The following is a 26637-nucleotide window of genomic DNA, read 5'->3' as shown; positions in this document are numbered from 1 at the left end:
TCAGAGAAGCCTGAAGAGAAAAAAAAAAAACAAATTTAGGGGTAAAGGTTCTGCTCGGTTTTGACTTCAGAGCATGTGGGGGGGGGGCTACCAGAAGTGCAACAGGAAATGCAATGTTTTGTAGTCATTTCCATTGAAAGTGTTTGAAGACCCAAGTGGCTCTCTGGTATCTGATCTCAGCTGATGTGTTTCTGTGTTGCTTAACTTTTCCAACTCAATGCACGGATAAAGGGATTTTTGCTGCAAAACATGCATTTTCAGCACCCAGTAGTCACCAATGGGATCTAAAAATCAGGCAGCCACAAAATTCAGCTGGAATCCACATATGCATTGTACGTGATGATGAAGAGGTGGCTCCTCTACAGTCCATGAAATGGAAAATTTCTTAGAAAAAATTTCTAATTAATTTGTTAATGAGAATAATACAGGAATTTAGTCCTGAGCTAGGATTTCAGTTGTCTTGTTTTTGTACAGGGTGGGTTTATTCTTGTATGGATTTTTTGCCCCCTTTTTAAGGAGCAAACGAGCACACCTTAATTACAGTATACAAGGATCCTGCCAAACATATATGCACAGCTAGTGTTCTGAAATAAATTTGTGTCAGATGATGGTTTTGATTGTGTGTTCAAACTGAAAGTTTGATGAAGGATATGAAAGGGTCTGCAGGAAATGCGGGATTGAATTCAGAAAATTGGGCCAGGATCCACTGTCCTAAGCAACAGAGCTTCTTTCCACATTATATCTAGTTTTCTAAGAGTTAAGTCAGGTTTACCCCAGCTATTCACATCATACTCTTTAGTAAACCTGGTAAAACTAGCTTTTAATGACACTTTTTGCAGTGTGTAACAATTTGGGTTTGATTAAGATTAGTTGTCTGTTACATTAATCATCTATTACTCTGTTACAGCAGTCACAAAATAGTTTACAAAGAAAGGCAGTAATTTCAGTCAGCCAGTTTTGAAAAGACATCTCTTAAAGAAAAAATAATGCAGAAAAAACCCATAAACTGCACAGTTAGTCAATTTAGGTATTACTGTAAATTTTCCAAGTTGCTTAAAAGTAGATGTTGCTCATATGTTATACAGTTGCATCCACTCTTGAATTTGGTAATTATGTTTAAATATTTAAGTGTTTGAATAGCATGTTAAATGGTTTTATACTTGTTCTAAATTAAATTCTTCTGGCAAAGAGTTTTTTATTTTGTTTCTGTTGTGCTCCAGACTCTCCTACAGATTTTTGGTGTGGTGGCTGTGGCTGTGGCAGTGATTCCTTGGATACTCATCCCCTTAATTCCACTATTTATTCTTTTCATTTTTCTTCGACGATATTTCTTAGACACTTCAAGAGATATTAAACGTCTAGAATCCACAAGTATGTAGTTTGGCGGGACTTAATGTTAGTTTGAACCCTGCTTATTATTATGTGAAATGCTACTATTTTATAGACAGTCCATCAAAGTTTTTTTTCTTTTGCTATGCAAATAACTTCCTTATTGCCTTGGTTCTCAACTAGTGAATCACATGCTTAACTCCTGTTTTGCATAATGATAAACCTTGTGTATGTTAGTTTACCTATCTGTAAATAAAGAACATGCTAAGCTGCTGGTCTTTGGGACCTTGCATGAACACACTAATGGTGTTTCTGACCTTATCTGACTCTTGTGCCTGACTTTAGCTTGACTGCGATATGAAATACTAAAACATGGGTACCTGATGTCATTAATAAAGCTTAAGGAATTTCTTCAGTGACAGCAATTGTTAAAAATGTAAGGCATTTTTGTATAAATTAATCTGCCTGGCTGTCTGACTGATTCTAATTGAGTAAGAGGACATTAGTTAAAGATACTGCATATTTATTCTAAAAGGATGCAGTAGAGCAACTTGTATGGTTAAATATAAAGTAGTAGGATTAAAGATTAGGGTGGTATAAAAAGAATTAAATGTTGTCCTTCAGCTATTGTTAAGGTACTCTTATTTCCCTTTGTAGCTCGAAGTCCAGTGTTCTCCCACTTGTCGTCATCCCTCCAGGGTCTATGGACTATTCGGGCTTTGAAAGCAGAGGAAAGATTTCAAAAATTATTTGATGCACACCAAGACCTCCACTCAGGTTTGTGATGAATTGACGTGAAAAATCAAATACTTTGCACTGTAGGAGGGAAATATCTTATGCCCTCAGCGACATCTGTATAATGTGCATTAAAATCAGTAGGAGCTGTGCATTTGTCTCTTTAGGGTAAAATTTCTCTATTAGAACAAAAACGTTATTATCTGTCTAGATTTAGGGAGTTTACTTTGGGCTGTAATGTAATTTGAGATACGCACGCGTATGTCTTAACAATATATAAGATAAACATTTGAAAGTATGCCTGCTAAGAATACTTAAAGAATAATTTTTCACGTTTTCCTGGATTCCATCTTTAAAAAGAGGGGGGGGGGATGAAACAAGCTATGTTATGAAGCATTTAATATTTAGTAGTGCTAGGAGTGGGCAGAGATTATTATTATAAATCACCTTGGAAGAGTTTTATGGATCTCACTTATTTTTTTACTTTGAGCAGCTTTCAGAGCTTAAATCTAATATATGGTATTAACATGACCAGAAGGTGTAAAATATTAGTATTCTGCAAGCATAAGTAATGTAATTCAGGCTTGCACTGTGATTCTTTACCTTCTGTCAACTAAATGTTCTCTATTACAGTGGTTTTTAAGATGCAGCAGAGTGCAAGAGTGCAATTTTGTGTTTGGTAGGTAAGATTGTGAATTTTCTCTGTTGTAACATATATACAAATATGTTCTCTGGCTTTTCTGTAAATTATAGATGTAAAAGGTAAGACCGGTTGATCTTTTCTGTGATAAAGTAGTTTATCACAGGTTGTAGAACTGTGCACACTGACCTCCTTGTTGAGCCCAGTTACCTGTGATGGGTGTATCTTCCAGGGAGGCACCTCTGGCTTTGAATTTCCCATTTCTTAATATTTTTGAGTTGCCAGTTATCTGACCAGATCAATGTAACAGTAGCTGTTAGTAAGGGAAGACAAAGTTGGTTTTGAGCTTTGTATTAGAAGATATCTTTAGTCAATAAACTACACATACAAGCTTCACTATACAAAAAAGAGGACCATGACCTTTAGAGGAAATACTTTTCGTGTATTTTCAGGTGAGATCTAAGGAACACAAACACACTATTTTCCAGACAATTTTATGCGTCTCCCTATCAAAACTGTCCATAACACCCCTCCCGGCCAGATCAGGAACCTGCTTTTGAGATCAAGCTTCAATGCTTATTATCACACTCTTTTGCATACCTACACGCTTTGTCTTGGTGTCTTTCCCACCAGAGTATTTGGGGTATACCGACTTGCTTAGTGTGTGTGAAGTTTTTGGTCCTCACAGGGAGTATGAACCAGCAATGTGCCTGGGCAGCAAAGAAAGCCAGCAACATCTGGGCTGTATTAACAGGAGCATAGCCAGGGAATGAGGAAAATCATCCCTCTCAGCACTTGTTAGCCCTCAGTGGAGGTGCCAATAGGATAATGTACTAACGGAAGAGATCTCTCTGTGGAGAGAGGCTGAGGAAACTGGGCTTGTTCAACTTGCCAAAGAGGCAGCTTACAGATGATTTAATAGCTGCCTTCCAGTACCTGCAGGGATGTTGACAAAAAGATAGGCTCTTCACCATGGTACATAGTGGTAAGAGCAACAAATGGGTATAAGTTGTAACAAGAGAGATTTAATCTGAACACAAGAAAAACTTTTTCACCATGAGCAGTCAGGCATAGCAACAGGTTTCCCAGAGATGTTGTGCAGGCTTCATCCATGTCAATTTTCAAGACTTTAGCTGCATAAAGCATGTAGCAGCATGGTCTGGCTTCAGAGCTGACTGTGCTTGAGCAGAGGTTGAACTAGAGATCTCCTGAAGTTGCTTTCACACCCTGAATGCTTCTTCGATACTAAATGTGAGCAAGCAGTAGCTGATGTAAGAGGATACCTTTCATGCTAGCTCATAAAGTTGGAGTCTCCTAAAGAGTTTTAAATTCTTTACTGAATTGCAGAAGGCTCTCCCAACCAGCAAGGGTTTTGTTTAGCACTTGTGGCTGGAGTAGTGTCCTCCTTTATTTAGGCCTGAGCCTAGGACACAGGACACTTGCTTTGAACCACTTTCATGCATGCCTATGAATTCAGTATTAAATAAATTTTAGGTAACGAACATCTAAAGGGCATGCTGAGATTTGATCAGACCCGGGTTTCCTTCCTGCCAGTGTCCATCTCTATAAGCAGGCTCATGAATCTTCAGAAGTTATACCATGATGAGTCTTTGTTAGTCCCCATGATTGTCATATTCCTTCCTTTATGCACGGTGACCCCACTTACATAGGAATGTTGCAAAATGACCCATCTCAAGTTTAGGGCGCCTTCCCAGACAACAGGGTCAATGGAGCAAAACCTTGGAGATGAAAAATCTACAACCCAAGCGTCATCCCATTTCCTGGCCTTAAAACTACACTGTTGTGCCAAAAATGACCTTTAATGTCACCAGGAAGCTGCTGTGGATTGTTTCCAGGGCCACTTGGCTTCTGGGTTTCAGAGAGGTAACTAAATTATGGTGAATTCAATTTGTGATTTGGTGCAGCACTCCCTCCTGCCTGTGTCATTCTGTGTGCCCAGGTGTATGACCGTGTCAAATGTCTTGTTTAATGCAACCAGCTGCTAAATGTGTGGTCAGCCATATTGCAGTTAGGGTTGATGAAAATGGGACTAAGAAGTTACCAGCTCTGTACCTTAGCTGGATGCCTCTTGTCATCCTCACTCTTACTCTCTGCTGCTCTGCAGAAGTTACATGGAGGTTTCTGTTGGCTGAATTGATTTGATCACTCCATAATCTGGCTATCCAAGATGATCAGGCTTAAAAGCCGGACTTGCCTACTCTTTATTTTATAAAAGGGAGATTTTTTTAATTTGAATCTTTCCCAGCACTAGGCTAAGGAACATTGAAACAGTTGAAACTGAGTTGATCTTTAACATGGAATAATGACAAGCAATACAGAAAGGGTTGGAATAGTAACCTTCTGCTGTGACTTGGTAGCAGCTGGAACAATTCATCTGACTGTAGCCTAAGCAATAAATAATGTCATACTTTGTTATGGCTACTTGACTTCTGGTTTTGGCCCTGAATGCAAACACTGTCGTCTGGATTGCAATGTCTTTTCCTCTGTCTCCTGTATCTTGTACTGTAGCATATCTATCTGGGGTGGAATTTGGCACCAAATTGTGAACACCTGGATGTGAGTGCCCAGTGGAGATGTCCACCTGTGAGCTTCCCCAAAAGTAAATATGTACACCTAGTCATTTGAATAACTCTGTAGCTAAACTGGCTGTACTGAGTAGCTCTTACAGGAGCTTAATCAGCTGGAGCTGCCCTCTAAAGACTTGGCTCCGACAGTTGTGTTGTGATACGTTCTAGCTAAAAGCCTGTAGACTCTAGTACACCTATGGTAAATGTAGTTGTACTTAGGCACCCTAAGACTCCCGAGTCCACTAGAGTTCAGAAGAAGCTTCAATTTTAAAATAAATGGACCATGCTTGACCATGACTTGACACCTTGACTGTTTTTGTTCCTATTACTGTATGTTATACTAGCTGTGGTTGCCATTGTGGTTGCTTTTCGTGTGAAAACAAAGTTATACCATTTCAGGAAAATTGATCAATATCCTGATCATCATCAGTCCATACAGACATGCACTTGAAGATGGCAATTTTTTTTTTTAATCAACTTGTAATATTATCATCAATTAATTTAGTAATAATTATACAGCTTACTGTTCTAACAATCCACTGTCTTATGTCTTTGTAAAATACACTTTAGAGGCCTGGTTTCTGTTTTTGACGACCTCAAGGTGGTTTGCTGTGCGTCTGGATGCCATCTGTGCCATTTTTGTTATAGTGGTTGCTTTTGGTTCCCTGCTTCTCGCCAACAGTAAGTACGGATGTTAGAAAAAGTTCACCCAGTAATTACCATGTGTAGTATTGTCTAATTCTTTTTCACAGATTTCTGTTTCTAATTGTTTAAAGGCTGTAATTAAGTTAAATGTTTCTTTCTAGATCATGATCTCTTCCTCAGTCTAGGGCATTGGGGCTGTATCTGCTTTCCTGCAAATACATCCTCCGGACTGAGGCATGCATCTGTCATCATCCCCAAATGTGCAAACAAACCTGAAGATCTCTAGTCTTCACTTCTGAGATTCTGGCTTTCAGAGTGATAACAACAAATAAATCCTTTTCATTTTCCCCACCTTTGTCTATCTTTTTTGGGCCTACAGGGCTTTGCTTTTCGTACTGAAACACCCATGGAGCTGCCTCTTAACAACTTCTTTCCTTTCTACACATGGTACAGTAGGTCAAAAGGCAAGCTAAAGTTTCTAGGGATGCTCTTCCCTTATCTTGGATCAGTGGAATAGGCCAGTTTTAGAAAGAAAATTGCCTCGTAATAATACATTTTATGTTCACTGTCACTCATGAACTGTCATTAGAGCATGTATCATCCAGGATGTAATTGGGTTACATGTACTAGAATGAGATAGTAATCTAAAACATGAAGGAAGAAACAATTATCTTGGACATGAAAATTAATGCTAATTTGCTGGTTTTGTTTCTTTTCTTTTTTCTTTGGATAAGTTCTGTATATGCACATGTGTTTTAAAATCTGAATGCTGTACTGCACAATACTGCAAATTTTGAGCTAGGTTTAATGTTAGTAGAATGCAAAAAGACAAGTCAAAACAATGGTCCGGAATCTTTCCTTGCCTCTGGATAAGGAGTAGCTCTCTTGAAGTCAGTAGGACTATGTTAGGGTAAAGTTCAAGTAAGTCAGAGGACAATCATGCTTAGTATCAGGGCAGACAGAATCCATATATTTTGTGAGAGTAGACCCGCTGAACACAGTAAATGCTTTTATAAAAAGGGGAAGAAATATTCTGCACTGTTATTTTTATCTGATCGCTTACAAGAGTACAAAGTTGATGTGAGTGTTCGTAACTAATTTTGAAATAATTTTATGCTAATTTTTTGCTTAGGTTTAGGGGCTTATCTAATTCCCTTAGAAAAAAAGTGAAGAGTTAACTAGTGCTCAGCCAGATAGGGATGACCCTAACAGGCTATGTAAGTCTGGCCTGAGACTGAACCTCAGATAAAATGCTAGGCCAAGGAGAATTGGGATTATCTTCTCAAATAGACAGTTTCCAAAATGTACGAAAGAAATGCAGTAAGTTGCCGTTCTGCCTGGAGCTGCTCATTGTACAGATAGCAAGTACTACATAACCAAATAAAATTCTGTCTGTGATGCTTCCATCATGTAAGGAACCTCATGAAAGTGAACTTTAATGGGATTTTGTGTAGTTACCAGTGTACCTATTTGAGTCTCTTTTTCCTCTCTTCTGCAGCTCTGAATGCGGGGCAGGTTGGTTTGGCGCTATCCTATGCAATCACCCTCATGGGAACATTCCAGTGGGGTGTTAGACAAAGTGCTGAAGTTGAAAACCTGGTAATGTTTGTTTATTCCTTTTCTCCTGGTTACTTTTCGTCCTTGTGACACAAAGCTTAAGGATGAGATTCTTCTTATTTAACTTAGGGTAATAATATGTCAGCAGGCCGTTGAGGTGCTACTCTACAGCCCATAAAGAAAAATAGCTTATCTTAGGGCATAATTTGTCTGACTGATCTTGAATATTTTTCAAGAGGAATTGTGTCCGGGGACTGTCCTTCTCCATTCACAGTAGGGGAGGCTTTATAATCTCTCTTTACAGCAGAAAGAATACTGTCTAGTTATAGTGTAGACAATTGCATTGCAACTTGCTAAAATTACAATAAATGAATTCCTCTCTATAAGGAAGATTTAATTTTTTTTTCATATTGGATATTTGTAATTTATTATTATTTATGATTGCAATTTAGAATTTATATTCCTCATGGCATTTTTAGAGTCCTGTGATTTTGTTGTAAAGGCTCGTATCTTCTTAATCTGTTCTAGGTTAACACATATTTGAAAGTATTTGTTTATATTCACCTGAGAAGGTTGTGTGTTTTCCAGATATATAACATAAAACACCTTCTACCAATTCACAATATTTACTAGCATTTTCTAGTTTGCCTGTTTACTTTCTAAAGTTAATACATAAGAAAAATAGACGGTGAAAAGAACATGCTTAGCATAAACCTGGGATTTTTTGTGTTGTGTTGACAACTGAAGGTTACTTTGAATTACAGTTTGCTGTCCATAGTCTAGGAAATATGTGTAGTCCTTCTGTAGAAGTTACAAAGCCATGTTTAATAACAAATAAAATTAATAATAATAACATAAGGGTTTTTTTCTTTTGGCTAGCACGTTGCTTCTTCAGCACATTTTTCACACATGAATAAACTAGTAGTGACAGACTTTGATGAGAAATGGGAAGAAAGCTTTCAGTTTGTTTCATACCAGTTTGGAAGTTTTGGAAGTGTCTGTGGAACTGTCTTATATACCGAGTTGCTCTCTTGGAGGCTGTGATTCAGGAATACTTTGGAGGAGAAGGGCTTGCCATTCACTAAGCTGGCTTTGATGTGGAATGATGATCATTTTATAGAGCTATGATTAGCATCAACTTCTTTGACAAGTGGACATCTATCAAAAATCTCTTGTTATTAAAGGAGTCAAGAATGTTTTCTCTCTATTCTGTCGTGAGCCGGTCAAGGGAAGTGATTGTCCCACTCTACTCTGTGCTAGTGCACCCTCGCCTTGAGTTCTGTGTTCAGTTTTGAGAGCCACAATATAAGAAAGATATAAAGCTGTTAGAGAGCATCCAAAGGAAACCTACAAATATGGTGAAGGGCCTTGAGGGGAAGCTGAGGTCACTTGGTCAGTTCAGCCAGAACAGGAGACTGAGGGGAGACCTCATTGCAGCCTACAACTTTCCTTGAGGGAAGGAGGAGGGGCAGGCACTGATCTCTGTGACAGGACCTGAGAGAATGGCATTAAGCTGTGCCAGGGGAGGTTTAGGTTGGATATTAGAAAAAAATTCTTCAACGTGAGGGTGGTTGGGCACTGGAACAGGCTCTCCAAGGAAGTGATCATGACACCAAGCCTGCCAGCTCAAAAAGTGTTTGGCCAATGCTCTCAGGAGTTTAGATTTGTAATTAATCCCACTGATTAGAAATGAATGTTTATGTGTGGTTTTATGTATCATGGTAGATCTGGATCTGTAGTAGGACATGAGATACATTCTTTCCACTTCTTCAGTTTAGTAAAGAGGGCATAGAATGGCACCAAATACTCAGTTACCTGTGATTAAAAGAAACATGGCGGAATAATTTGCGTTGAATCTATGTAGTCAAAATACATTTATATGTGTGCAATATCTGCTATATATGCAATAGGATGAGGTTCATGTATGTATGTGTTCTTTCCTCCCGGTAGATGATATCAGTAGAACGAGTAATGGAATACACAGAACTTGAGAAAGAAGCTCCGTGGGAGACCAACAAACATCCTCCACCGGAATGGCCTAACCAAGGAATGATAGCATTTGAAAATGTTAACTTCACTTACAGTCTAGATGGACCTTTGGTCTTAAGACATTTGTCTGTTGTAATTAAACCAAGAGAAAAGGTATGTATATGGCCGTCTTCAGATATTCACAGAAATTAAGCAAAGATGGTAAATTGACAGGAAACTGTGTGCTAGAAATACATTATAAAATACATGGATGTTTGGAAAATAGTAAGTGTTCTTTTAAAAAATAAGTTTTAGTCATATTTAATGACAGAAGTTAGAGCCTATTTATTTCCTGTAAGTGTAGCATAAATGAATCCAGGAGCATGGTATTTCCGTCTGTTAAAACAAAGGATTAAACATATCTGATAATTTTCTAAAAAAATCTGAGATTCTTCAGAAAGTGACAGACTTTGAAAATATCGGCTGAGCCCAAAATATTTGTTCAAATCCAAGGAAATGGAGCTGCATTAGGAAATTTGGGATTCGGTAAATACCTTTGGAACAAACAGACAAGGTGAGCAAAACCAATTGAAAATAAGGAATGTACCTGCCCTTACACTGAGCCCCAAATGGAAGAGAGAAGAAATACAAATCAGTTGCATAACTTTAGAATTTGGAATTTTATTTCAGTTCCTTTCGGCTACCAATCTAATTAACTATTGCCATTAATTAGATTGGTAGCCAAAAGAAACATAGAAATAAAACTCTTCCTCCTCTGCAAATTTGACTCTTCCTCCCCAATTTTGATGCTATTCCAGTTGAAAGAGTGCTGCAGGGAAGGTCTCCCCCACAGACAACATTAAATTAGAGCCCTGCAGTGTTAATTTGTGCTTTGCTACATTTCAAATGCACGTGTACTTTTTGATTAGGATGTCTTCCCTAGGAGACTGGTTCAACTCTGGCCTCATTTCCCTGGCCTCATTTGTAACATGCATTTCCATTCACAACCAACCCTGTTTCTTTCCTCAAGTGGACTTGTTAATAACATGCATGTTACAAAAATTCAGCCCAGCCTTGCTGCATGGAGTTGATCTCCTGAAATAATGTAGGAGTTAAAAATGGTATCTGAGAAGAGCCATATGGGTCGTCTCCTTAGCTGTTATATGTTATTCCAATGTAATAGCAGACAAAAAGTTTCACGTTTCTTAGAGAGAGACAGAAATAAAATAAAAAATGGAAGCAAGGGATATTAGCAATGTATGACTCAGTCCTTGGTGGAGGCAGGAGAGGGAGGGATGACAGGGGGTATTTATTTTTGCTGAGCAGTTATGCTGTGGTTTTGTCATCCTGAGGTGAATTTGCCCAGCTTGAAACTATAGCCAACACCTTTGTGTTGTTTCCTGTGATGGTTTGCACAATGCTGCAGTAGACTACCACTGTATAAATCTCGCAAGCATCTATTCTTATATTGGTTTTAATTATGGAGAAGCATCTTCTTCACAACCAGGTTTACAGATCTGCTAGAAATTTTGCCCATGCTGCTGTCAGTGAGAGCTCTTATGCCTATTCAGGCCCCCAGCTTATAGAGAATTCTGGTAGGTGCAATGCTACTGGCAGGACGAATGAATTTTAGCTTCTGCTGTGCTTGTAGTTTTTCTTGTTGGCATCCCAGTGCCCAGCTTGGGAAGCTGTAGGTACAGCAGGAATGAAGGAGGTGATTGCTAGCAGATCACTCATGGATTAAGGTCTCTTTTGATCTGCTTGTGTCAGCATTCAGCATTTCCCTACAGTGAAAGCAGGCTAGGAAGGGCTCTCTGTTTTAACCATCTTTGCTAGTGTAGTGTAGTCTGACAGAGAAAGACCAGTGAGAAGCAGAGCTGTGCCATCAGCTGGCAGTGATTAACCTCTTTTGCTACTATAGCTGCAGCTGGAGAAGGTCAGCATGTGTAACATTGGGTTTTAAACACTACTGTCTTTGTTTAAGGGTGCTTATTGGCTAATATACTGTTAAATGTACCTTTTCCTGACAGATCCTAATTCTGTGGGCTACATGAAAAAGTTAGGAGGGTGAGGGTCTAAATTTACAGCATGGCAGCTGTTCACGTAAATACTCTCACAGCATAGCACGAAAGGGAGGTTGCCTGAGGGGCAATGACGACATGGGCATTTTCAATGGAGTAGCTGATGTGCTGTAAATCTCACCTTTTTTTTTTTGCAGCTCTAGTTTGAAGTATGGGTGACACTTGAGTAATGATGAGCCCAGCATAGCAGGTGTACTCCTGTGCATGCACATGGCTTATATCAGGCAACAAAATCCTGGCCGTGTGATTCCTGCTAAGTGGGTGGGACTTCCACTTGCAGACTGTCGCTGTGTTTGCACTGGCTGTGAACATGGGCCTCTGAAGAATAAAATGTTTTAAAAACAAATAAATGTGTGTACCAAGAGCTGTTTCAAATTCATGTCAATTTTCAGCAGCCTGTAGTCAGTTGGACCAAAGATACAAATACATTCTTCTAAACGCTGAAGAGCATAGCCCTTTCATTTGATGCCAAACTGAAAGTGGGATTTTGACAATATGCAGAGCAGCTGCATTTTTATTTTAAGTATCAATGTATTTTTTATGTTTTTTTTCTTTATATCCTTAATACAATACTTTATATCACTGACATTTGCAAAGAAACAATTGAACTTTTGTTTTCACAACTCTGTGTTCTTCATTCAGCATTTTCTTTCTGAGCTGCAGTTTATCTGTTCAGAACTATTTTTCTGTTGTTTCACTGATATAATTTAGAATACTAGACATTTTATCATTTATTGTAACAGATTTCCTTAAATCAGTTTGTTTCTTTAATAATAAGCACTGTAGAAATGTTAATTAGTTTATATACAATAGTAAAATAACGAATAGCTGGCTGAAATTGTTGACTCGGAAGATAGAAGTAGAAAATGCGTTTTAGCTTATGTGGCATAAGTTGCTCCTAGAAGTATACTTTTTAGTATCTTGTGTATTTTTTATCAAATGTAGGCACTGCTGTTTTGTCTGAACTTAAGTGTCTCTGACTGTTCAAAAGTTTCTCCTTGCTCTTTGATGCAGTTTCCTGTGCTTAATTTCATTTCAGCAGTCATTGCTGCATGCATCTGAGTCTCAGGCAATGGGTAATTGCCCTCTGATGTCTGTATGTATACTCATGAAGGTTTTCATGTTTCTTCCTCCTTTTTGCACCCCAATCACTTTGCCAGGCCATATTATACATGTTTAATCATCATAAATCCTTCTTCATCAAATCAGTATCTCCAACCCATATTAACTTGAAGTTGCTTTGCTCTGAACTCTTTCCAGTGTTTTGATTTCTTTCTGGAAATATAGCAATTATAACAGAATGCAGGAAATACCAAATTCTACCAGATCAGATCTGTGTAGAGGGTTAAACCCATTATCTTCCCTGATACAATTGATTACTGTACATTGTTTGCTCTAAGAATCCTTTACCGAAGACAGTGTTAAAAAAAAAGAAGAAATATTTGCAGGTCTTAGCCCCTTGTCATTAAAGTTATCAATCCCATATTTTACATTGTTTCTTTTTTCTGAAAGCTTTGATTTTTTTCAGATTACATATGTCTTCCAGTTTTTCTTTGGGAACAAATAGAAGCCTGTATCTCTGTGATGTTATTATTCACTATTTCTCTTGTTTGGAAAGGAATTTCAGCTTGCTCACATGGCCTTGTAGTTTCAACACATGTTGAAGATTTAAGAAGTATGAATATGGTTTATAATCCTGCTACTTTAAAGTACTTCACCTTAACCACGCTAACCAAGATCAGTCTCAATTATTTAAATTGGGAATACATTTTTCCCAGAGTGCTTTATGGGAGTCCTTTTTTGGGTTGAGAAGTAGATGCATGCCTGAAATGATTTGCCTAACATCACCTAGCAAATCAGGTTTAGTATAAAAATCAGCAGCCTTGAACACATTACTATGCATTGAGCCACTTTATCTTGTTTACACAACAAGACACCACACATTAAGGGAAAATCTTTCACCTTTGAATATGATCCAAGAGATTGTTGTGTATCCACATATCACCTGAATCCAAACTGATTTAGGGGAGAGAGGGTTTTTCCTCTTGAAAGAATGTTAATTATGAAAAAGTTTTATTTGGTGCTTGGTCTACTCTAAATCCTGTGATGTTGTTAAAATGTTACTTGACATATTAATTTATCCTGAAAAGCTCACAGTTTAATTGTACAGGCTTGGCTTGCTCTGTAGGTTGGAATAGTGGGAAGAACTGGAGCTGGGAAAAGCTCTCTGATAGCAGCCCTCTTTCGCTTGGCGGAACCTGAAGGAAGGATTTGGATTGATAAGTACTTGACATCAGAGCTAGGACTCCATGACTTGCGGAAGAAAATTTCAATTATACCTCAGGTAAGAGAGTGACTTGGTCTGCTGTAAACATTTTCAGTCTAATACCGTAGTATTTAAAGTGCTTTGCGGGGATATGTTCCCCCTGCATCCCTTTATGCAATAGACATAAAAACTATAGCGAGGCATTATTCTTACTTGAGTCAGGTCTTGATTATTTTAAGATAAATAGAATCAATTTTGGGGACTGGAGCATTTTCTTTCTAGTTTTGTACCCTGTCTGTTCATCTGAAATACCTGTGTGTAGGGTGTTTGCAGTATGCTGTCCTCCTATAGTCTGGGAAAGGCAGAGAAATATGACAAGTCTATACCAATCTTCAGCAGTCCTCTGAAGTCACTTGAACCTTTCACAGCAAATCCTGCCTGATGCGTTGCCTGAAGCTTCCTTAGTAAGGAACTCTGAAGGACCACTTTCATCTCTGTAGTCAAGCCAGTACAAACTGACTGATGCTATATCTAGAAAGAGCAAATGTGCCACCTAGAAGTGAGCTGTCAGCTTTTGCGTTATTGGGAGAAAGTTGGACAGGAGAAGACTGGGGGAACAGACAAAAGAGTGGGTCATTATGACCCATAAACAGAAACTTGCTGAATTTTAGAAGCTGAATGCAGGAAAGGCTGCAGTACAGGAGTAAAAACCAACTAAGACCATGTTGGGAATAGCCTCGTCTCTCATGCTGGTGTAGAAGAAAGGATCTTCAAAGAAGTCCAGAAGGTCACAGGTCTTCTCTTTATGGTCTTACTTTCAAATAAGTCATTGAATCAGAGATGGGTTATGTATAACCTTAAAACATCAGAAGGCAAAGTCTGTGCAGGTTACTGTTTTGTGAGGGCTCTGGTCTCTTCTGTGATCATTTGCTGTCCACTGGAGAGGAAGGAAGATGGAAAAACTCACATGCTGCAAATGTGAAGTCATGTTTTTGGAAAATAATTCATTTGGTCTGTTCTGTCAGGTAGACTGAACAGTAGGCTGGAAACCAGAGGAATTTTTTTGCCATGTTCAGCATTATTTCTCAGATCTTTGTGTCTTATTATGGAAGCTGTATTTAAGAGTCCTTACACCAACTTTATGTCTGAAGCTGTGCTAGCTCGTTTTCAGGATGCCATTTAGAGTGTTATTTTCTTTAAATTGAGAATCTGATACAAATTATAATGAATAGTGGTTTTTCGCCTCTCTTGATTACCTTCCTTTCACTGCCCCACCCCCCAAGAATAAGAGTCAAAGCAAAGAAACACATATGCTATTTTAAAATTAAATAAATTAAAAAAATAGGTACTTGCACAGCAATTACGTTGTTGCCTAATGTTGCAGGATGTCTTTCGTTTCTGCATGCTAAAGGCTGATTTATTGCACAGTGGAAGTGCTCACTGGAACTAGTCATCTTTTGTATGTAAAGAGCAGTTTACATAGATTTAAGTTCTTTTGTTTGGTTTTTTTGTGTGAAGTGTTCCTTTCTTCTGAAAGCAGATGATCATCAGTTCATTCAAGGTCTACAGCTTTTTGAAAGCCTTGCCCTTAGCTATTGTGGGTGATTTTTATGTTTTGAAGAATTCAACTAAATTTGAACAAAATAGGGTACTGAGAGAGGAAAACTGCAGGTCAAATACAGCTTCTACATGTCGAGTGATATAGATGCTCAAAGTTCACTGCATTTGATTATACATGAGGGGTTTTTTCATGCACAGGTCTGTTGGCATAGTTTTAAAACTGTTTTAATCCAGTGGAATTCTGTAATTTTTATCAAGGTTTATATCATAGTCCCAAAAGGTTTTAGGTGTCCTAAGGCTAGCAAGTGGCATTTGTTTTCAACGTAAGGGCAGACTTGTCTCTACTAAAAATGTGCAAAACTATGAAGTGGTGGCAGTAAGAAGAGGAGAAGGGTTTGGAATAAGGTTTCTATTATAGTAAACTGAGCGATAGGCATTGTCTTGTACTGTGTTAATAGTTAATAGTGCCAATAATAAAAATAGCAGTGTAACATCAGGTAGTTGTTTTCCTGCAGATATTTTCATAATTATGTGGGAAGCTAAGAAACCAGAGGGAGAGATGCTTATTAGAATTGCAACATAAAACATGCTAAACAGAACCATTCCTAGAGAGTGATGAGGCAAGACTGAAGTTTTCTTATGCGTAAGTTTAAATGCCTACCTGGAGAAATAAAAATGTGCTTAGGCTTCTAATTGCTTGCTTGGATGGAGCTGTGTAAAGGTTGTGTTTGTAAATCTTTTCTATGCAAATGTTGTCTGCCTCTCTGACTGCAAGCATTTTTACAACAATTATTTACAGGTTTGTCTTATTACTTTCTTCTCATAAACCAGGCTGTTTTAAATAATAATCTGTGTCAGAAGTGATAATTAAAAAATATCCTTATCTTCTGTTGCAGTGCATGTCTGTTGTTAGGACTTTTATAGTAGTTATGAACACTTTATAGATTCAGCTCTCATTTTGCCAACCTATAAAAATGGTTTGAAAAGGAAAATAAATGTAACAATACCTTCAAAACACACCAAATGGTGTATTAAAATGTATATTATTAAACAAATTATTTTCTAGATGTTTTTGAAGAAAACTTTTTTTAACCTGGAAATATTTTGTTTTAATTGCTTTTGTTCATTCAACAGGTTTTTAGTGATATGTTGCTATTGCAGCAGATACTTTCAAATATTTGGCATGTTACATCAAGAAGTGTATATATTCTTTGACATTGCTTGTGGCATGTTCTGTCTTCGTTAATTCTTTTATAGCACTCAAATGATTTAGAAATGAAGAGACAATAAAAGGGTTAAGGTCTGAATTCTGTTCTGATTTGCTGCAGGCCTTTGGAGTGGGCATCCCTAGGGTTAGATTGGGCGTGAATCACGACAGAGGTTAATCTCAGAGTAAGCTGAAATTATCCAGTGTAAGTTAGACTTTATTTCTTAGTGGAGGAAAAAAAAAAGAAAATGTTTTGCCTAAAATGTCTCCAGTTTAAAGAAGGCTGACAACATGATGAATGGTCTCCATTTTTGATTAGCACTGTTACGGTTTTTGACTTGCTGTCTTTATGTGCGGTGTTAAGATGAGTTTAGCCCGAAAGTCATGTCACTGCATGACTCAGGTCTGGCAACTCATATTGCTTAAGGAGTTCTGAACCAAAAGTTATCTTCTCACTTCTTAAATACTACATTTTTCAGTGTAAATTAATTTGTGACAGTTAGATTAATTATCTGTTATTGATTTGACCGGGAACTGAAGTAGAACAAAACTTACTTCGACCACAGGTAAACCCATATTGGTACCTGAGTGGGAGAAGGTACTCATTTGACTCCCTGGTGTATTTTGAGTGAGAGCTTTGCCCAGCAGTGCTCCAGTTCTAAGTAAGTTTGTTTTGATGCTGTGGCAATATAGATTAACTTCAGTGGGTATAGATTTTAAATGGTGAAAGCTGTTCCTCATAGCCCTAATGGTAAAATGGAAGGGCTTTTATGGCATGAAATAAAAAAAAAAAAAACCAAACCACAAAAAACCACCCCCAAAAAAAACAAGCAAAAAGCAACCAAACAAAAAACTCCACAAAAAAACCAAAACACAGCCAAATAGAGAAGGAAAACCAGAAAGTCATTGCGAGCTCTTTGATTCATCTTTGGTTTACGTACTTCAAAAACAGGTTTTCAAAACTGCCCAAATGTAATTTAGGAGTGTGAGCTCATTGACAGTGCTAGCTGTTGGTTTTCGTTAACAATACCAGAGGAATAGCAGTGATTTCATGTAAGTATATATATATATACCTTGTGGCATCAGGACAGTGGCATATAAATGCCCATTTAAGTACTGACATAACTGTGTACAGCCATTTGCAAACAGACCTGTCCTGTTTGGTAAATTATCTTCATACAGAGTAGTTGAGCGTTTACCTCCCCCCATATCCCCCTTAAGCACGCTATTGTAAAATACATTTTTGCATTTCAAAAATGATAGCTGCTTGTTTGTGTATTCTGTGCTATTGTTGATATAGGTTAGTTCTGATTATCATTAAATTACCTATTGCATTATAAACCGTGTATTTATAATGGAATGCTCATTTTCCTGGGTTTTAGGAGCCTGTTTTATTCACTGGAACTATGAGGAAAAACTTAGATCCTTTCAATGAATACACTGATGAAGAGCTGTGGAATGCCTTGGAAGAGGTAACTTAATAAATCTAATTACGTACATCTGATATTTACAATCCAAATAACAACAACATTACAGTGCTTGCTTGTGTTAGGTTTTAGATGTTTTCATCAAGTTTGATAAGGGTGTAGCTGTTGATGGAAAAAGGTACACTATTGTATGTGCATTTGTATGTGTGTGTGTTTGTGCGTGTGTGCGTAGACAGGTATATTGTTATATAAGTCTTTTATGAAAAAATTATCCTTTGGGATGATGCTTTGGTTATATTTTGATTCATATCTTAGTTTTAATGAACATTAATAGATTCTTAACAATGTGCTTTAATGTTTTTAGAATTCTAATAACTGACACACTGTGTAATCCAACTTGGCGCTTGCTCATTTTGTGTCAGAATATAAAAGGCAAACCTTGCATACTTACTGTTGTGTCATCAGATTCACAATAGGTGATTTAAAAGGGAGTTACTCATCCTACAATATGTTGACATGTCAACAGGTGCAACTGAAGGAGGTTGTGGAAGATCTACCTAATAAAATGGAGACGCAGCTGGCAGAATCTGGGTCTAATTTTAGTGTTGGTCAGAGACAGCTGGTGTGTCTTGCCAGAGCAGTTCTAAAAAAAAATCGTATTCTTATCATCGATGAAGCAACAGCGAATGTGGACCCAAGGTAAAACCAAAATCTGTCATGTTAAAGTGAGCTGGATTTTCTTCTAATATGTTCACCTGTACTTGTATTACATGTAGTTTGTACTGCTGTTTTTAGGTTTTTAATGATACCATCATATTTGTCTATTCAAAGTGTGGCCATTGAGCTTTGGCTATGGAGCAGATGCTATAAACTAAGTGCTGAAAATATCCCTAATTTCAGTGCCTTCTCTAGAATAGGGAAATTAATATTCAAAGTTCATTTGTCCTGCAGCCATAGATTAGAAGACAAGAATGTTCTTGGAAATGCATCTCTGTAACTTCAGAATAGCCATGAAACAAGTTTCTAGAAGAAATGTCTGTTGGAAGTAAATAACTAAAAAGTATTTAATTTATCTCAAACTCCCCAAACCCCCTAAAACTAGAAGGGTGAAAAATGGCTAAGCAAAACTGGATGGATACTTCTGGTTATGAGATGCTGTCCTTTCAGATGGCCCAGATGTTGGTGTATTAAGTTGGAGATAAAATAGGGCAGGGGTAGAAGATAAGCTGTCTTAAACACCACAGTAATTGCAGAACAGATTTGAAGATGTTTAAATCTACAGGAGGGACTACTTTGTCATTCATTATTTTGTCTTGTATAACTCAGGCCAGCAGAATTTTCCTGAATTCATTCCTATTTGAACTAGAGTGTACTTCTAGAAGAACATCCAACCTCAATAGAAAAAAATTCAATGACAACCCTTGTTAAATTGTTCCAATAGCTAAGTACCCCCACTGTTAATTTTTGAAACATTTGAAACGCTGATGGAAATATTTTGGAAACAATACTGTAAACGTACTGCATCAATTAGTCTGAGCTGAATATATAGTTCCAACAAACTATGGCTTGAGGGAGAACTCAAAGTCCAAGGAGGACAATAACACAGCAAGTCCCTCAAACAGATGCATTAAGGATTTTGTATGTCATCTGGGCGTGACTCATTTTTATAACATCTTCTTGGGGGAGAAGTGGTGCCACTAGGGTAGCTTTGCAGTTCAGCTGACAGTGTATTTCTAAAACCTTCCCAGAGGTTCTCTTTTTTTTTCTTTTCCTTTTCTTTTTTACTTTTTTTACTATTAGTTTATTTTTGGCTGAGCTCTGATAGATTAACTCTCTGATTAATCATAGTTGTGGAAATTTAATACCGTCTTACTCATCCTCCCTATTTAGGCATCTCACATGTGCGTTCTCAACTCGCACTATACATTTAATTGATCTTGATTAATGTGTACTGCAATATATATTATAATAAGGTAAATGTTTGTTTGTATCAACTCTAAGCATAACAATACAAATAATAACTTGGAACTTCTTCTTTGAATTCAGTTTGCATTACAGTCATTATTACCTTTTCCTTAATGTGTTGGTATAATTAGAGCCAAGTATTTTTTAGCTGTGCAATCTGATAGGACCATCATCAGGAAATGCTGATGTGGGTTGCTTAACTGAGCAGTTAAGGGAGGCATTTTTGGCATGTAAGGAAAACCTCCTCCTCTTCTGATGCACAACCCCCATACCTGGCACCCTTGTCTCTAGCCTGGCGGCAAGCAGACATCATATCAGGCACCTGAGATAGGAAACCATGGGGAGCTGCTGCTGGCTCTGGAGATAATTGTTTCTTTTTGTTTGTTTTTCTGGCTCTTGATCTTTTTGCCTCAGCTACTGCTGCCACCATGTCCCTTCTGCAGCTCCACCTGGAAGCAAGTGTGAGAAGGCAGGGTTTAGGAGTGGGAAGAGGAGAAGGAAGGTGATGTGAGGCAGTGGATATGGGACAGCAGGGTGAGAGAGAGGTGGGCACTTTACCCCCCAGGGGTGAGAGTACTCCCCACTGTGTTTCTCCAGCTCAGCTAGGCCATTCTTGTCTGCTCCTGGGAGTGAAGGGAAGGAATTTGAGTTCATCCTTCTCCCTCCTTCCTACATGTTCCAGATCCCATATATACCGATATTATCCGCCTTGCTCCTCATAGCTACCACTTGCTCTGCATGCTGCAGAGGTGTCAGCACTTTTGTGAGGGGGAGGAGGAGCTTACCATAGAGAAGGTTGCCCTAAGTCAGGCTACTTGAATGTTTTATGTGATGACTGACAGACATAAAATTTGATTTTGTCTTCTTGGTCCCTTCTCACTCTGAAGAATAGGGTCATTTTAAAGCAGTTGTTCTGGAAAATTGCATGAGATCTGGAGTGAAAATGCTGAAAATCTTTCTGTAGTCGCTTTGACAGTAAAACAAGATCTTTAGTAACTGAGACTTCTTTAAAATACTGACTTTGTTTAACTTACTGCGCTTTCTGCTTACTGACTGCAGTATTATGCATTAACTTGTATTTTTGCTGCTTACAGAGGACAAAACTCTTTGGGACCAGACCACTGCCACGTTTTTACATTGTTTGTTCATTGAGTCTGGTAAAAACAGACATTGCACATAGTTCAGTTCATTAGCCAACTTAACCTTGTAAGGTTTAAGCTTTTATTACATCTAACTGCTATCTGTAACTCTTTCTCTTTTGGAGAAATTATCTGAAGTCACTCAGGAGTTGTGCAGTGTGAGATACGTTTCCAGGACAATCCACAGGAGAATATTAGGCAGAAGATAATGACTTATCCAGCGTTCTTTCAGCAGCTTGGTTGCTTCTCATTTAGATCATATTTATTCTTGCTCTTTAGATAGTTTTCTTTTTACACAGTCAACTAATTCAGGTTACATCAGATCTTGGGTTGCTGTGAAACTTGGTGTTAGATCCTCAACCTGTGGTGCCTGTGGGAAGCTATACCACCGTTTTGTGCTTTCTTATGGTACTGTTCCTTGCAATAGGGAGTATTGTGGTTCCCATTTTTATATAATCAGATTAGGCTTGAGCTTTTGTCATCCAGCAGCCCTGGTTTTGGTATTTGGGTTGCATCTTTGGTTTTTAATGTGCCTGAAAGATGATGGGGTTTGATCTACTTAGATGGGTGATGAAATCACTTGACATTTGCCTGGCCACTTGCTCAGTGTGGGCAGGCACCACAAAGAGTCCATTTATGCCCTGAAAAAGGAACAGAAATTATGCTTCCTTTGGTACTTATCTAGCTCTTATTGGTATATGATTATAGTCTCTACTCTGTCAGCACATAATTCTGTATACAGATGCTTTTCTTGCTCTTGTAGATTTTCATGCCTTTCCCATCTTCTTGCCGAGATTCTCTTGGAGCTTACTAATGGTGCTTCTGCCTGCTGTCCCAAAAACTATGCTCCAAGATCTACCATGAGCCTTAGAGAGGATCTAGCCAAGTGCTAGTCAGCAGACACATCTGCATGAGATTTCATACGGTGATATTTGAAGATGGAGCTATTAAGTCTGTTTCTGTTTACTTTGTAGTCTCATATTAGAACATTTGTCACACTCACAATATGGCCAGCAGTTTCTTAGTAGTGATAAGCTTATATTCAAGAAATATCTGTTTAAGATAATAGTTTGATAGTATCTATCTAAGAATGAGAAATGGTTTTTTGTTGTAAATGTAGGAAGAGGTAGTGCTTTAAAGAATACATGTAATACAAGGAGATAGAATAAATCAATGCAGAGGACAGGGATGTTCAAGGCTGTTCAAGGCATTCTCAGAAAATAGTAGGAATAACCTGAGTTACAAATAATTTTGAGCCCTTTAAAAAGTTATTTTCAAAGTTCTGAGCAAACTGTGATTCTGTGTGCTGTGTAGTAGCTCTGCAGGAAACTTCACCTTGAGCTTGACTATAAGGAAAGAAAAAGGCCTCTTTTGCACAATTCTAGCGAGTATTAAACCTTTTGTTTCTATTTTGCTATGTTAACTGTTGCAGAGAACACATCCTGCTGTCTTTATAAGGTTCTTCCATAGTAAGTGTTTCCATGTATGCCCCTGTTTTTTTTCTTCTTTTGAAGGTAAGAGTAGTCAGGTAATTAAAGCGTTGCTGAGAAGACAGCAAAAAAATATACATGCATTAACATGGGGGTGAAAGCACTGCTATTGCTGTGATGTGGAACATGATGAACTACTTCCTTTTTAACACACAGAACTAAAGAGCCTGGGTCTATCCTGACTTCTCCCGTCTCTTTCCCTGATTGCATACTGGCCTTGGTTCAAAAGGAGTTGAGGAACACTTGCTTAGCGCCTTTTTCTTTAGCTTACTTTAGGAAGTAGGAGCAGAAGGACCAAGCCTTCTCAGATTGTGGCCCAGAACAAGCTCATGACAGAACTTAAATGTTTCTGTCCCCAGATGAAGATAGCAGTCAGCATACATGGGAATTCTTACTAAACTGTTTATATCTTCCTCCTCTCTGATGATTCGTCCTGTCATCAGCAAGGATCTATACATTCCTTTGTCATGCCGATCACTTCTACTGAGTTTGTAACAGAAGTTACATTTAGTCCTTCAGAGCATGAGCTCCTATTCCTCTCAGTCATCCTGTTCTTCCAAAGTTGTCTGTCCACTTTTTATTGCAGGTGCCTCTTGACATGGTGACATCAAAACAATTATTTTTGGGTAGTTCATGAAGTGATACCAAATATTTATTATGTGCAGACAGATTCAATGTGGAGCGCTACTTCTGTCTAAAAAAATAATACTTAGAGGAAGACATGCTGCATGAATATTTTATGTATTTTATTTTATTTTCCTATTTTTAACAATATGAAGAATTAAGGCTTTACAAGCAACTGGTTGCAGCCAGCAGGTCTGCCTAAGTATACTAGTTTATCCAGATACCTCCTTTGTCCTGTTTTAACTGTATCTGCAGCATTTTATTATTCTTCAGTCATATGTAAAAGAACAAATTCATGTTTTAATAGAAATCCTGGAAATGAGTCCTATGCCTTCAAGTGCCTGACTTGTAGGCTGGAGATTCCTTAGTCTGTCTAACCCCAGTATATTTTGAGTTCTTTGTGGCATCCTTCCATCTTGGATTGGAATTTTGGTTTCTGTACCTTTTTCTCCATTGCTACTACTCATTAGGGTTTTTTGAAGGCTTATGGGAAATATGTGAGTATTCATATGGCCTGGCTTTGTGCCCAGGTTGGGAGCCAAGGCTACCTATGCAGTGTGGGCTGTCAGGTGCCTCTAGAGGGCATTCATCACCTGATGGCTGCCTAATTCAGGTTCTCTGACTCACCTTCCAGCCATGCCTCTCCCCTTTCACTGATAAAGAGGGGGCTGTCATGTCTACTGGACTAGAGACATTAACACCTGACTGGTGTGCTCTAAGTTAGGTGGTGTCAATGCTTCTCTAATACAGTTAGTTAATTGAATAAGCTCCAGTTCTTTTGCCTTAATGCTTATTCATACAGCTTAAGAATATCTTAGTGTATTAAGTATCTTTCCGTATAATTTTATTTCCTTTTCACTTTCTCAGCTTTATTTATGACAGGTATCACTTCAGCCCTGTACTTGTGTCTGTGTTTTAGCTTCGTTTGTATTCTTTACGAGTCTTATGTATCCTTCTGGTATCCTTTTCTTAGGTGGTTAATTCATATAGTAGGCTTGAGACTCTTAACTTGAAATCTTTTATCCCTTTCCTTGGGTTGTGTGTTCCAGTTAACTCTTTTGATTTACAGAGTATGCCAAGTTTTCTTTTTTCTATATTCAAGTTCTTGAGCTATTCCAGTCCTAGTTTAGTTTACCAGCCCTCTCCTTTAATTAATCCTCTTTTGCAGCTGAAATTAAGAACCTTAGTTCTAGGCTGTCTTGTGTTTGTTCTTCAGTTGATTTGCAATGAAGGTTATTTACTTTCACCAACTTTTCTTCACTGCTTGCACAAACTAAAGCTCCAAAGAGAATAACAAATTTTTTGGTGTAGAAATCTTTAGGACTATCTGAATCTACAGAATTTTCCTCTTTCTGTATTCAAAGCCTGGGAAATTAGTCTTCTGAAATGAAACCTATTGCTCTACTTGCAAGAAGAAACTCCTTCCTCATAAAGCATTAGATGATAGATTTTTGGAGTATGTTTATGATAACCTCCAAGTTATCTAATATAACAAGAGGAAGAGGCACTGTAATAACTTTATTAGCATATTTCCTGCTATACAGTCATGTTTGATAAAGTCATAAAACCTGCCTGCCATTCAGTTATCCATGCAAATATCTTATTCTTGTCTGCATTGCTCTTGGTGTGTTTCAGAACAGATGAGTTCATTCAAAAGACGATCCGTGAAACCTTTGCTCACTGCACAGTGCTGACCATTGCACACCGCTTGAACACCATTATTGACAGTGATAGGATTATGGTAAGACAGTTAACCGCTTCATTTTTTTTTCTTTCCTGAAGAAGAATAATGTTATTGACTCTTCTTAATTTTGATACAAAAGTAGGTAGGGGTTTAAGTCATCCTTTAGGCTTATCCTAGTTAACCTAGTTATCCTCGTTGCTGTGATTAGCAAGTCACAAAACTCTAGACGTAATGACCTGAAAAGACTTCTTACATTCTATCCGCAATTGCAGGTGAGGTGCAGCAGCAGACCAAATAAACTCTGCCTGTACTAGGAGCCTGCGAAGACACACCCAAGAGGTTCTGGACAGAGTCAGCTGGATTCGGCCAGGCTTATTAATTCAGTCTCGGTGGGCTGAGGATGGCAGTGACAATAGTTGCTGTGGGATGTGTGAGGAGGAAGTGGTGGAGGTTCTGGGGCAGGAGACATGGAGGTGAGGAGACAGCAGCTGCCCTGGGGCAAAGGTAGTGATGGGAGAAGTGGAACTAGACTGGTGAGGTAATGAACATGGCCAGCTTTCTAAAGCAAGGTTCAAACAGAAAAGGTGAAGCACTACCAATTCAGCAGCCTCTGCCATCTTTGTTCCAAAGAGACCAGTGATATACTCGTATCTGCCATCTTGTCTGCCCCACAGTGTGTTGCACACACATAGAAATTAGGAAATACTTGCTGATTATTTTCATAAAGGCAATGGTGTTTCATAGGCTCTCAGGAAATCAGGCTGGTTTACGTCATTGAAATGATGTGCAGCCTGCAGTTTTACCATTTTCTGTAATAAGAACATGAGCCCTTTGCAAGTATTTTCTTCACAACTAGTCAGTGAAGTAACTGACATAGTGGGCAAACTGTGTTCATAAGTGGAACTCAGATTTAGCTGGCCTTCAAGTAGAAATTACCTTTCATGTCCTGGTGGTAACCTTAAAAAAATACCCTCTTCAGCTTTTGTTTTATGAAAGTGAAGCATGTTAAATCTTTCCATGGTTTTTTTTTTTTTACTGGCTGCTCAAAAGATTTTAAAATCTTTGATAAGAGTTACAATGGTTGTCTGAAGTACACAAAATGAAACAATTGCATCTGCTGAGCTGAGTGGTATTCTGAGGAGTAGAATAGATTGTGAGCTGAGTGATTATAGTTTACTTACAAAGAGAGAAACCAGCAGAACTGCCATAAGTAATCATATAATTGCAAGCATTTAACATATAATAAATAAATATTTTCTTCACTGGTGAATGCCTCCCTACAGGTTTAATGGATATGTTGGTGTTTTCTACAACTAACGTGAACAAAAGATTTGTGAGGAAACAACTGTGACCTAATTAATAGCTGTATGTGTTTGTTAGCTGTCCAAAGGGGTTTCTGTGGGTTTTGGTTCATTAGCCACCATTAACATGTTATACGCAGAATGCTCTTTCCATGAAGACATTTTCCTAGTTTTACCTTTATTATCATGAAGTTGCAATGAAAACTAGATGTTTTATTTACAATTTTTTGCCAAAAATCATTGGAGCAAAGCATAGAAATTCCCATTTTCTCCAAACTTCTCAGGATATTTGCCAGCTACATAGCTACTCTACTGCATTTTTAGAGTCTGTACATTATTCTTACCCTTATGTTGTTTCAGTTTAGCCACTATTAAGATTTTTAGTTTCCTATTTGTCGAATAGACTTTTTTTAAAGCCTTTGGTCTCTTTA

At 38.1% G+C, this 26637-nt stretch overlaps 1 protein-coding gene across 7 annotated transcripts in view; it reads left to right on the top strand.

The window, feature by feature from the left end:
* Nucleotides 1-26637, top strand: part of ABCC4 (ATP binding cassette subfamily C member 4 (PEL blood group)) — a 145436-nt gene that overhangs the window by 99357 nt on the left and 19442 nt on the right. For 2 of the 7 annotated variants that reach the window (XM_064646007.1, XM_064646006.1), the window contains 9 exons: nucleotides 1221-1371; nucleotides 1987-2106; nucleotides 5863-5973; nucleotides 7436-7536; nucleotides 9445-9636; nucleotides 13732-13887; nucleotides 17959-18048; nucleotides 18530-18702; nucleotides 24857-24962. In XM_064646007.1, coding sequence (XP_064502077.1) covers nucleotides 1221-1371; nucleotides 1987-2106; nucleotides 5863-5973; nucleotides 7436-7536; nucleotides 9445-9636; nucleotides 13732-13887; nucleotides 17959-18048; nucleotides 18530-18702; nucleotides 24857-24962 — 1200 coding nt within the window. Of the gene's footprint in view, nucleotides 1-1220; nucleotides 1372-1986; nucleotides 2107-2697; nucleotides 2748-5862; nucleotides 5974-7435; nucleotides 7537-9444; nucleotides 9637-13731; nucleotides 13888-15193; nucleotides 17234-17958; nucleotides 18049-18529; nucleotides 18703-24856; nucleotides 24963-26637 lie in introns of those variants that run through there. The other 5 variants (XM_064646008.1, XM_064646009.1, XM_064646010.1 and 2 more) reach the window with 5 other exon arrangements.

Source organism: Pseudopipra pipra, chromosome 2, assembly GCF_036250125.1.
Source record: "Pseudopipra pipra isolate bDixPip1 chromosome 2, bDixPip1.hap1, whole genome shotgun sequence".
Classification (NCBI taxonomy): Eukaryota; Metazoa; Chordata; class Aves; order Passeriformes; family Pipridae; genus Pseudopipra; species Pseudopipra pipra.
This window is presented reverse-complemented; position numbering and strand designations above follow the sequence as displayed.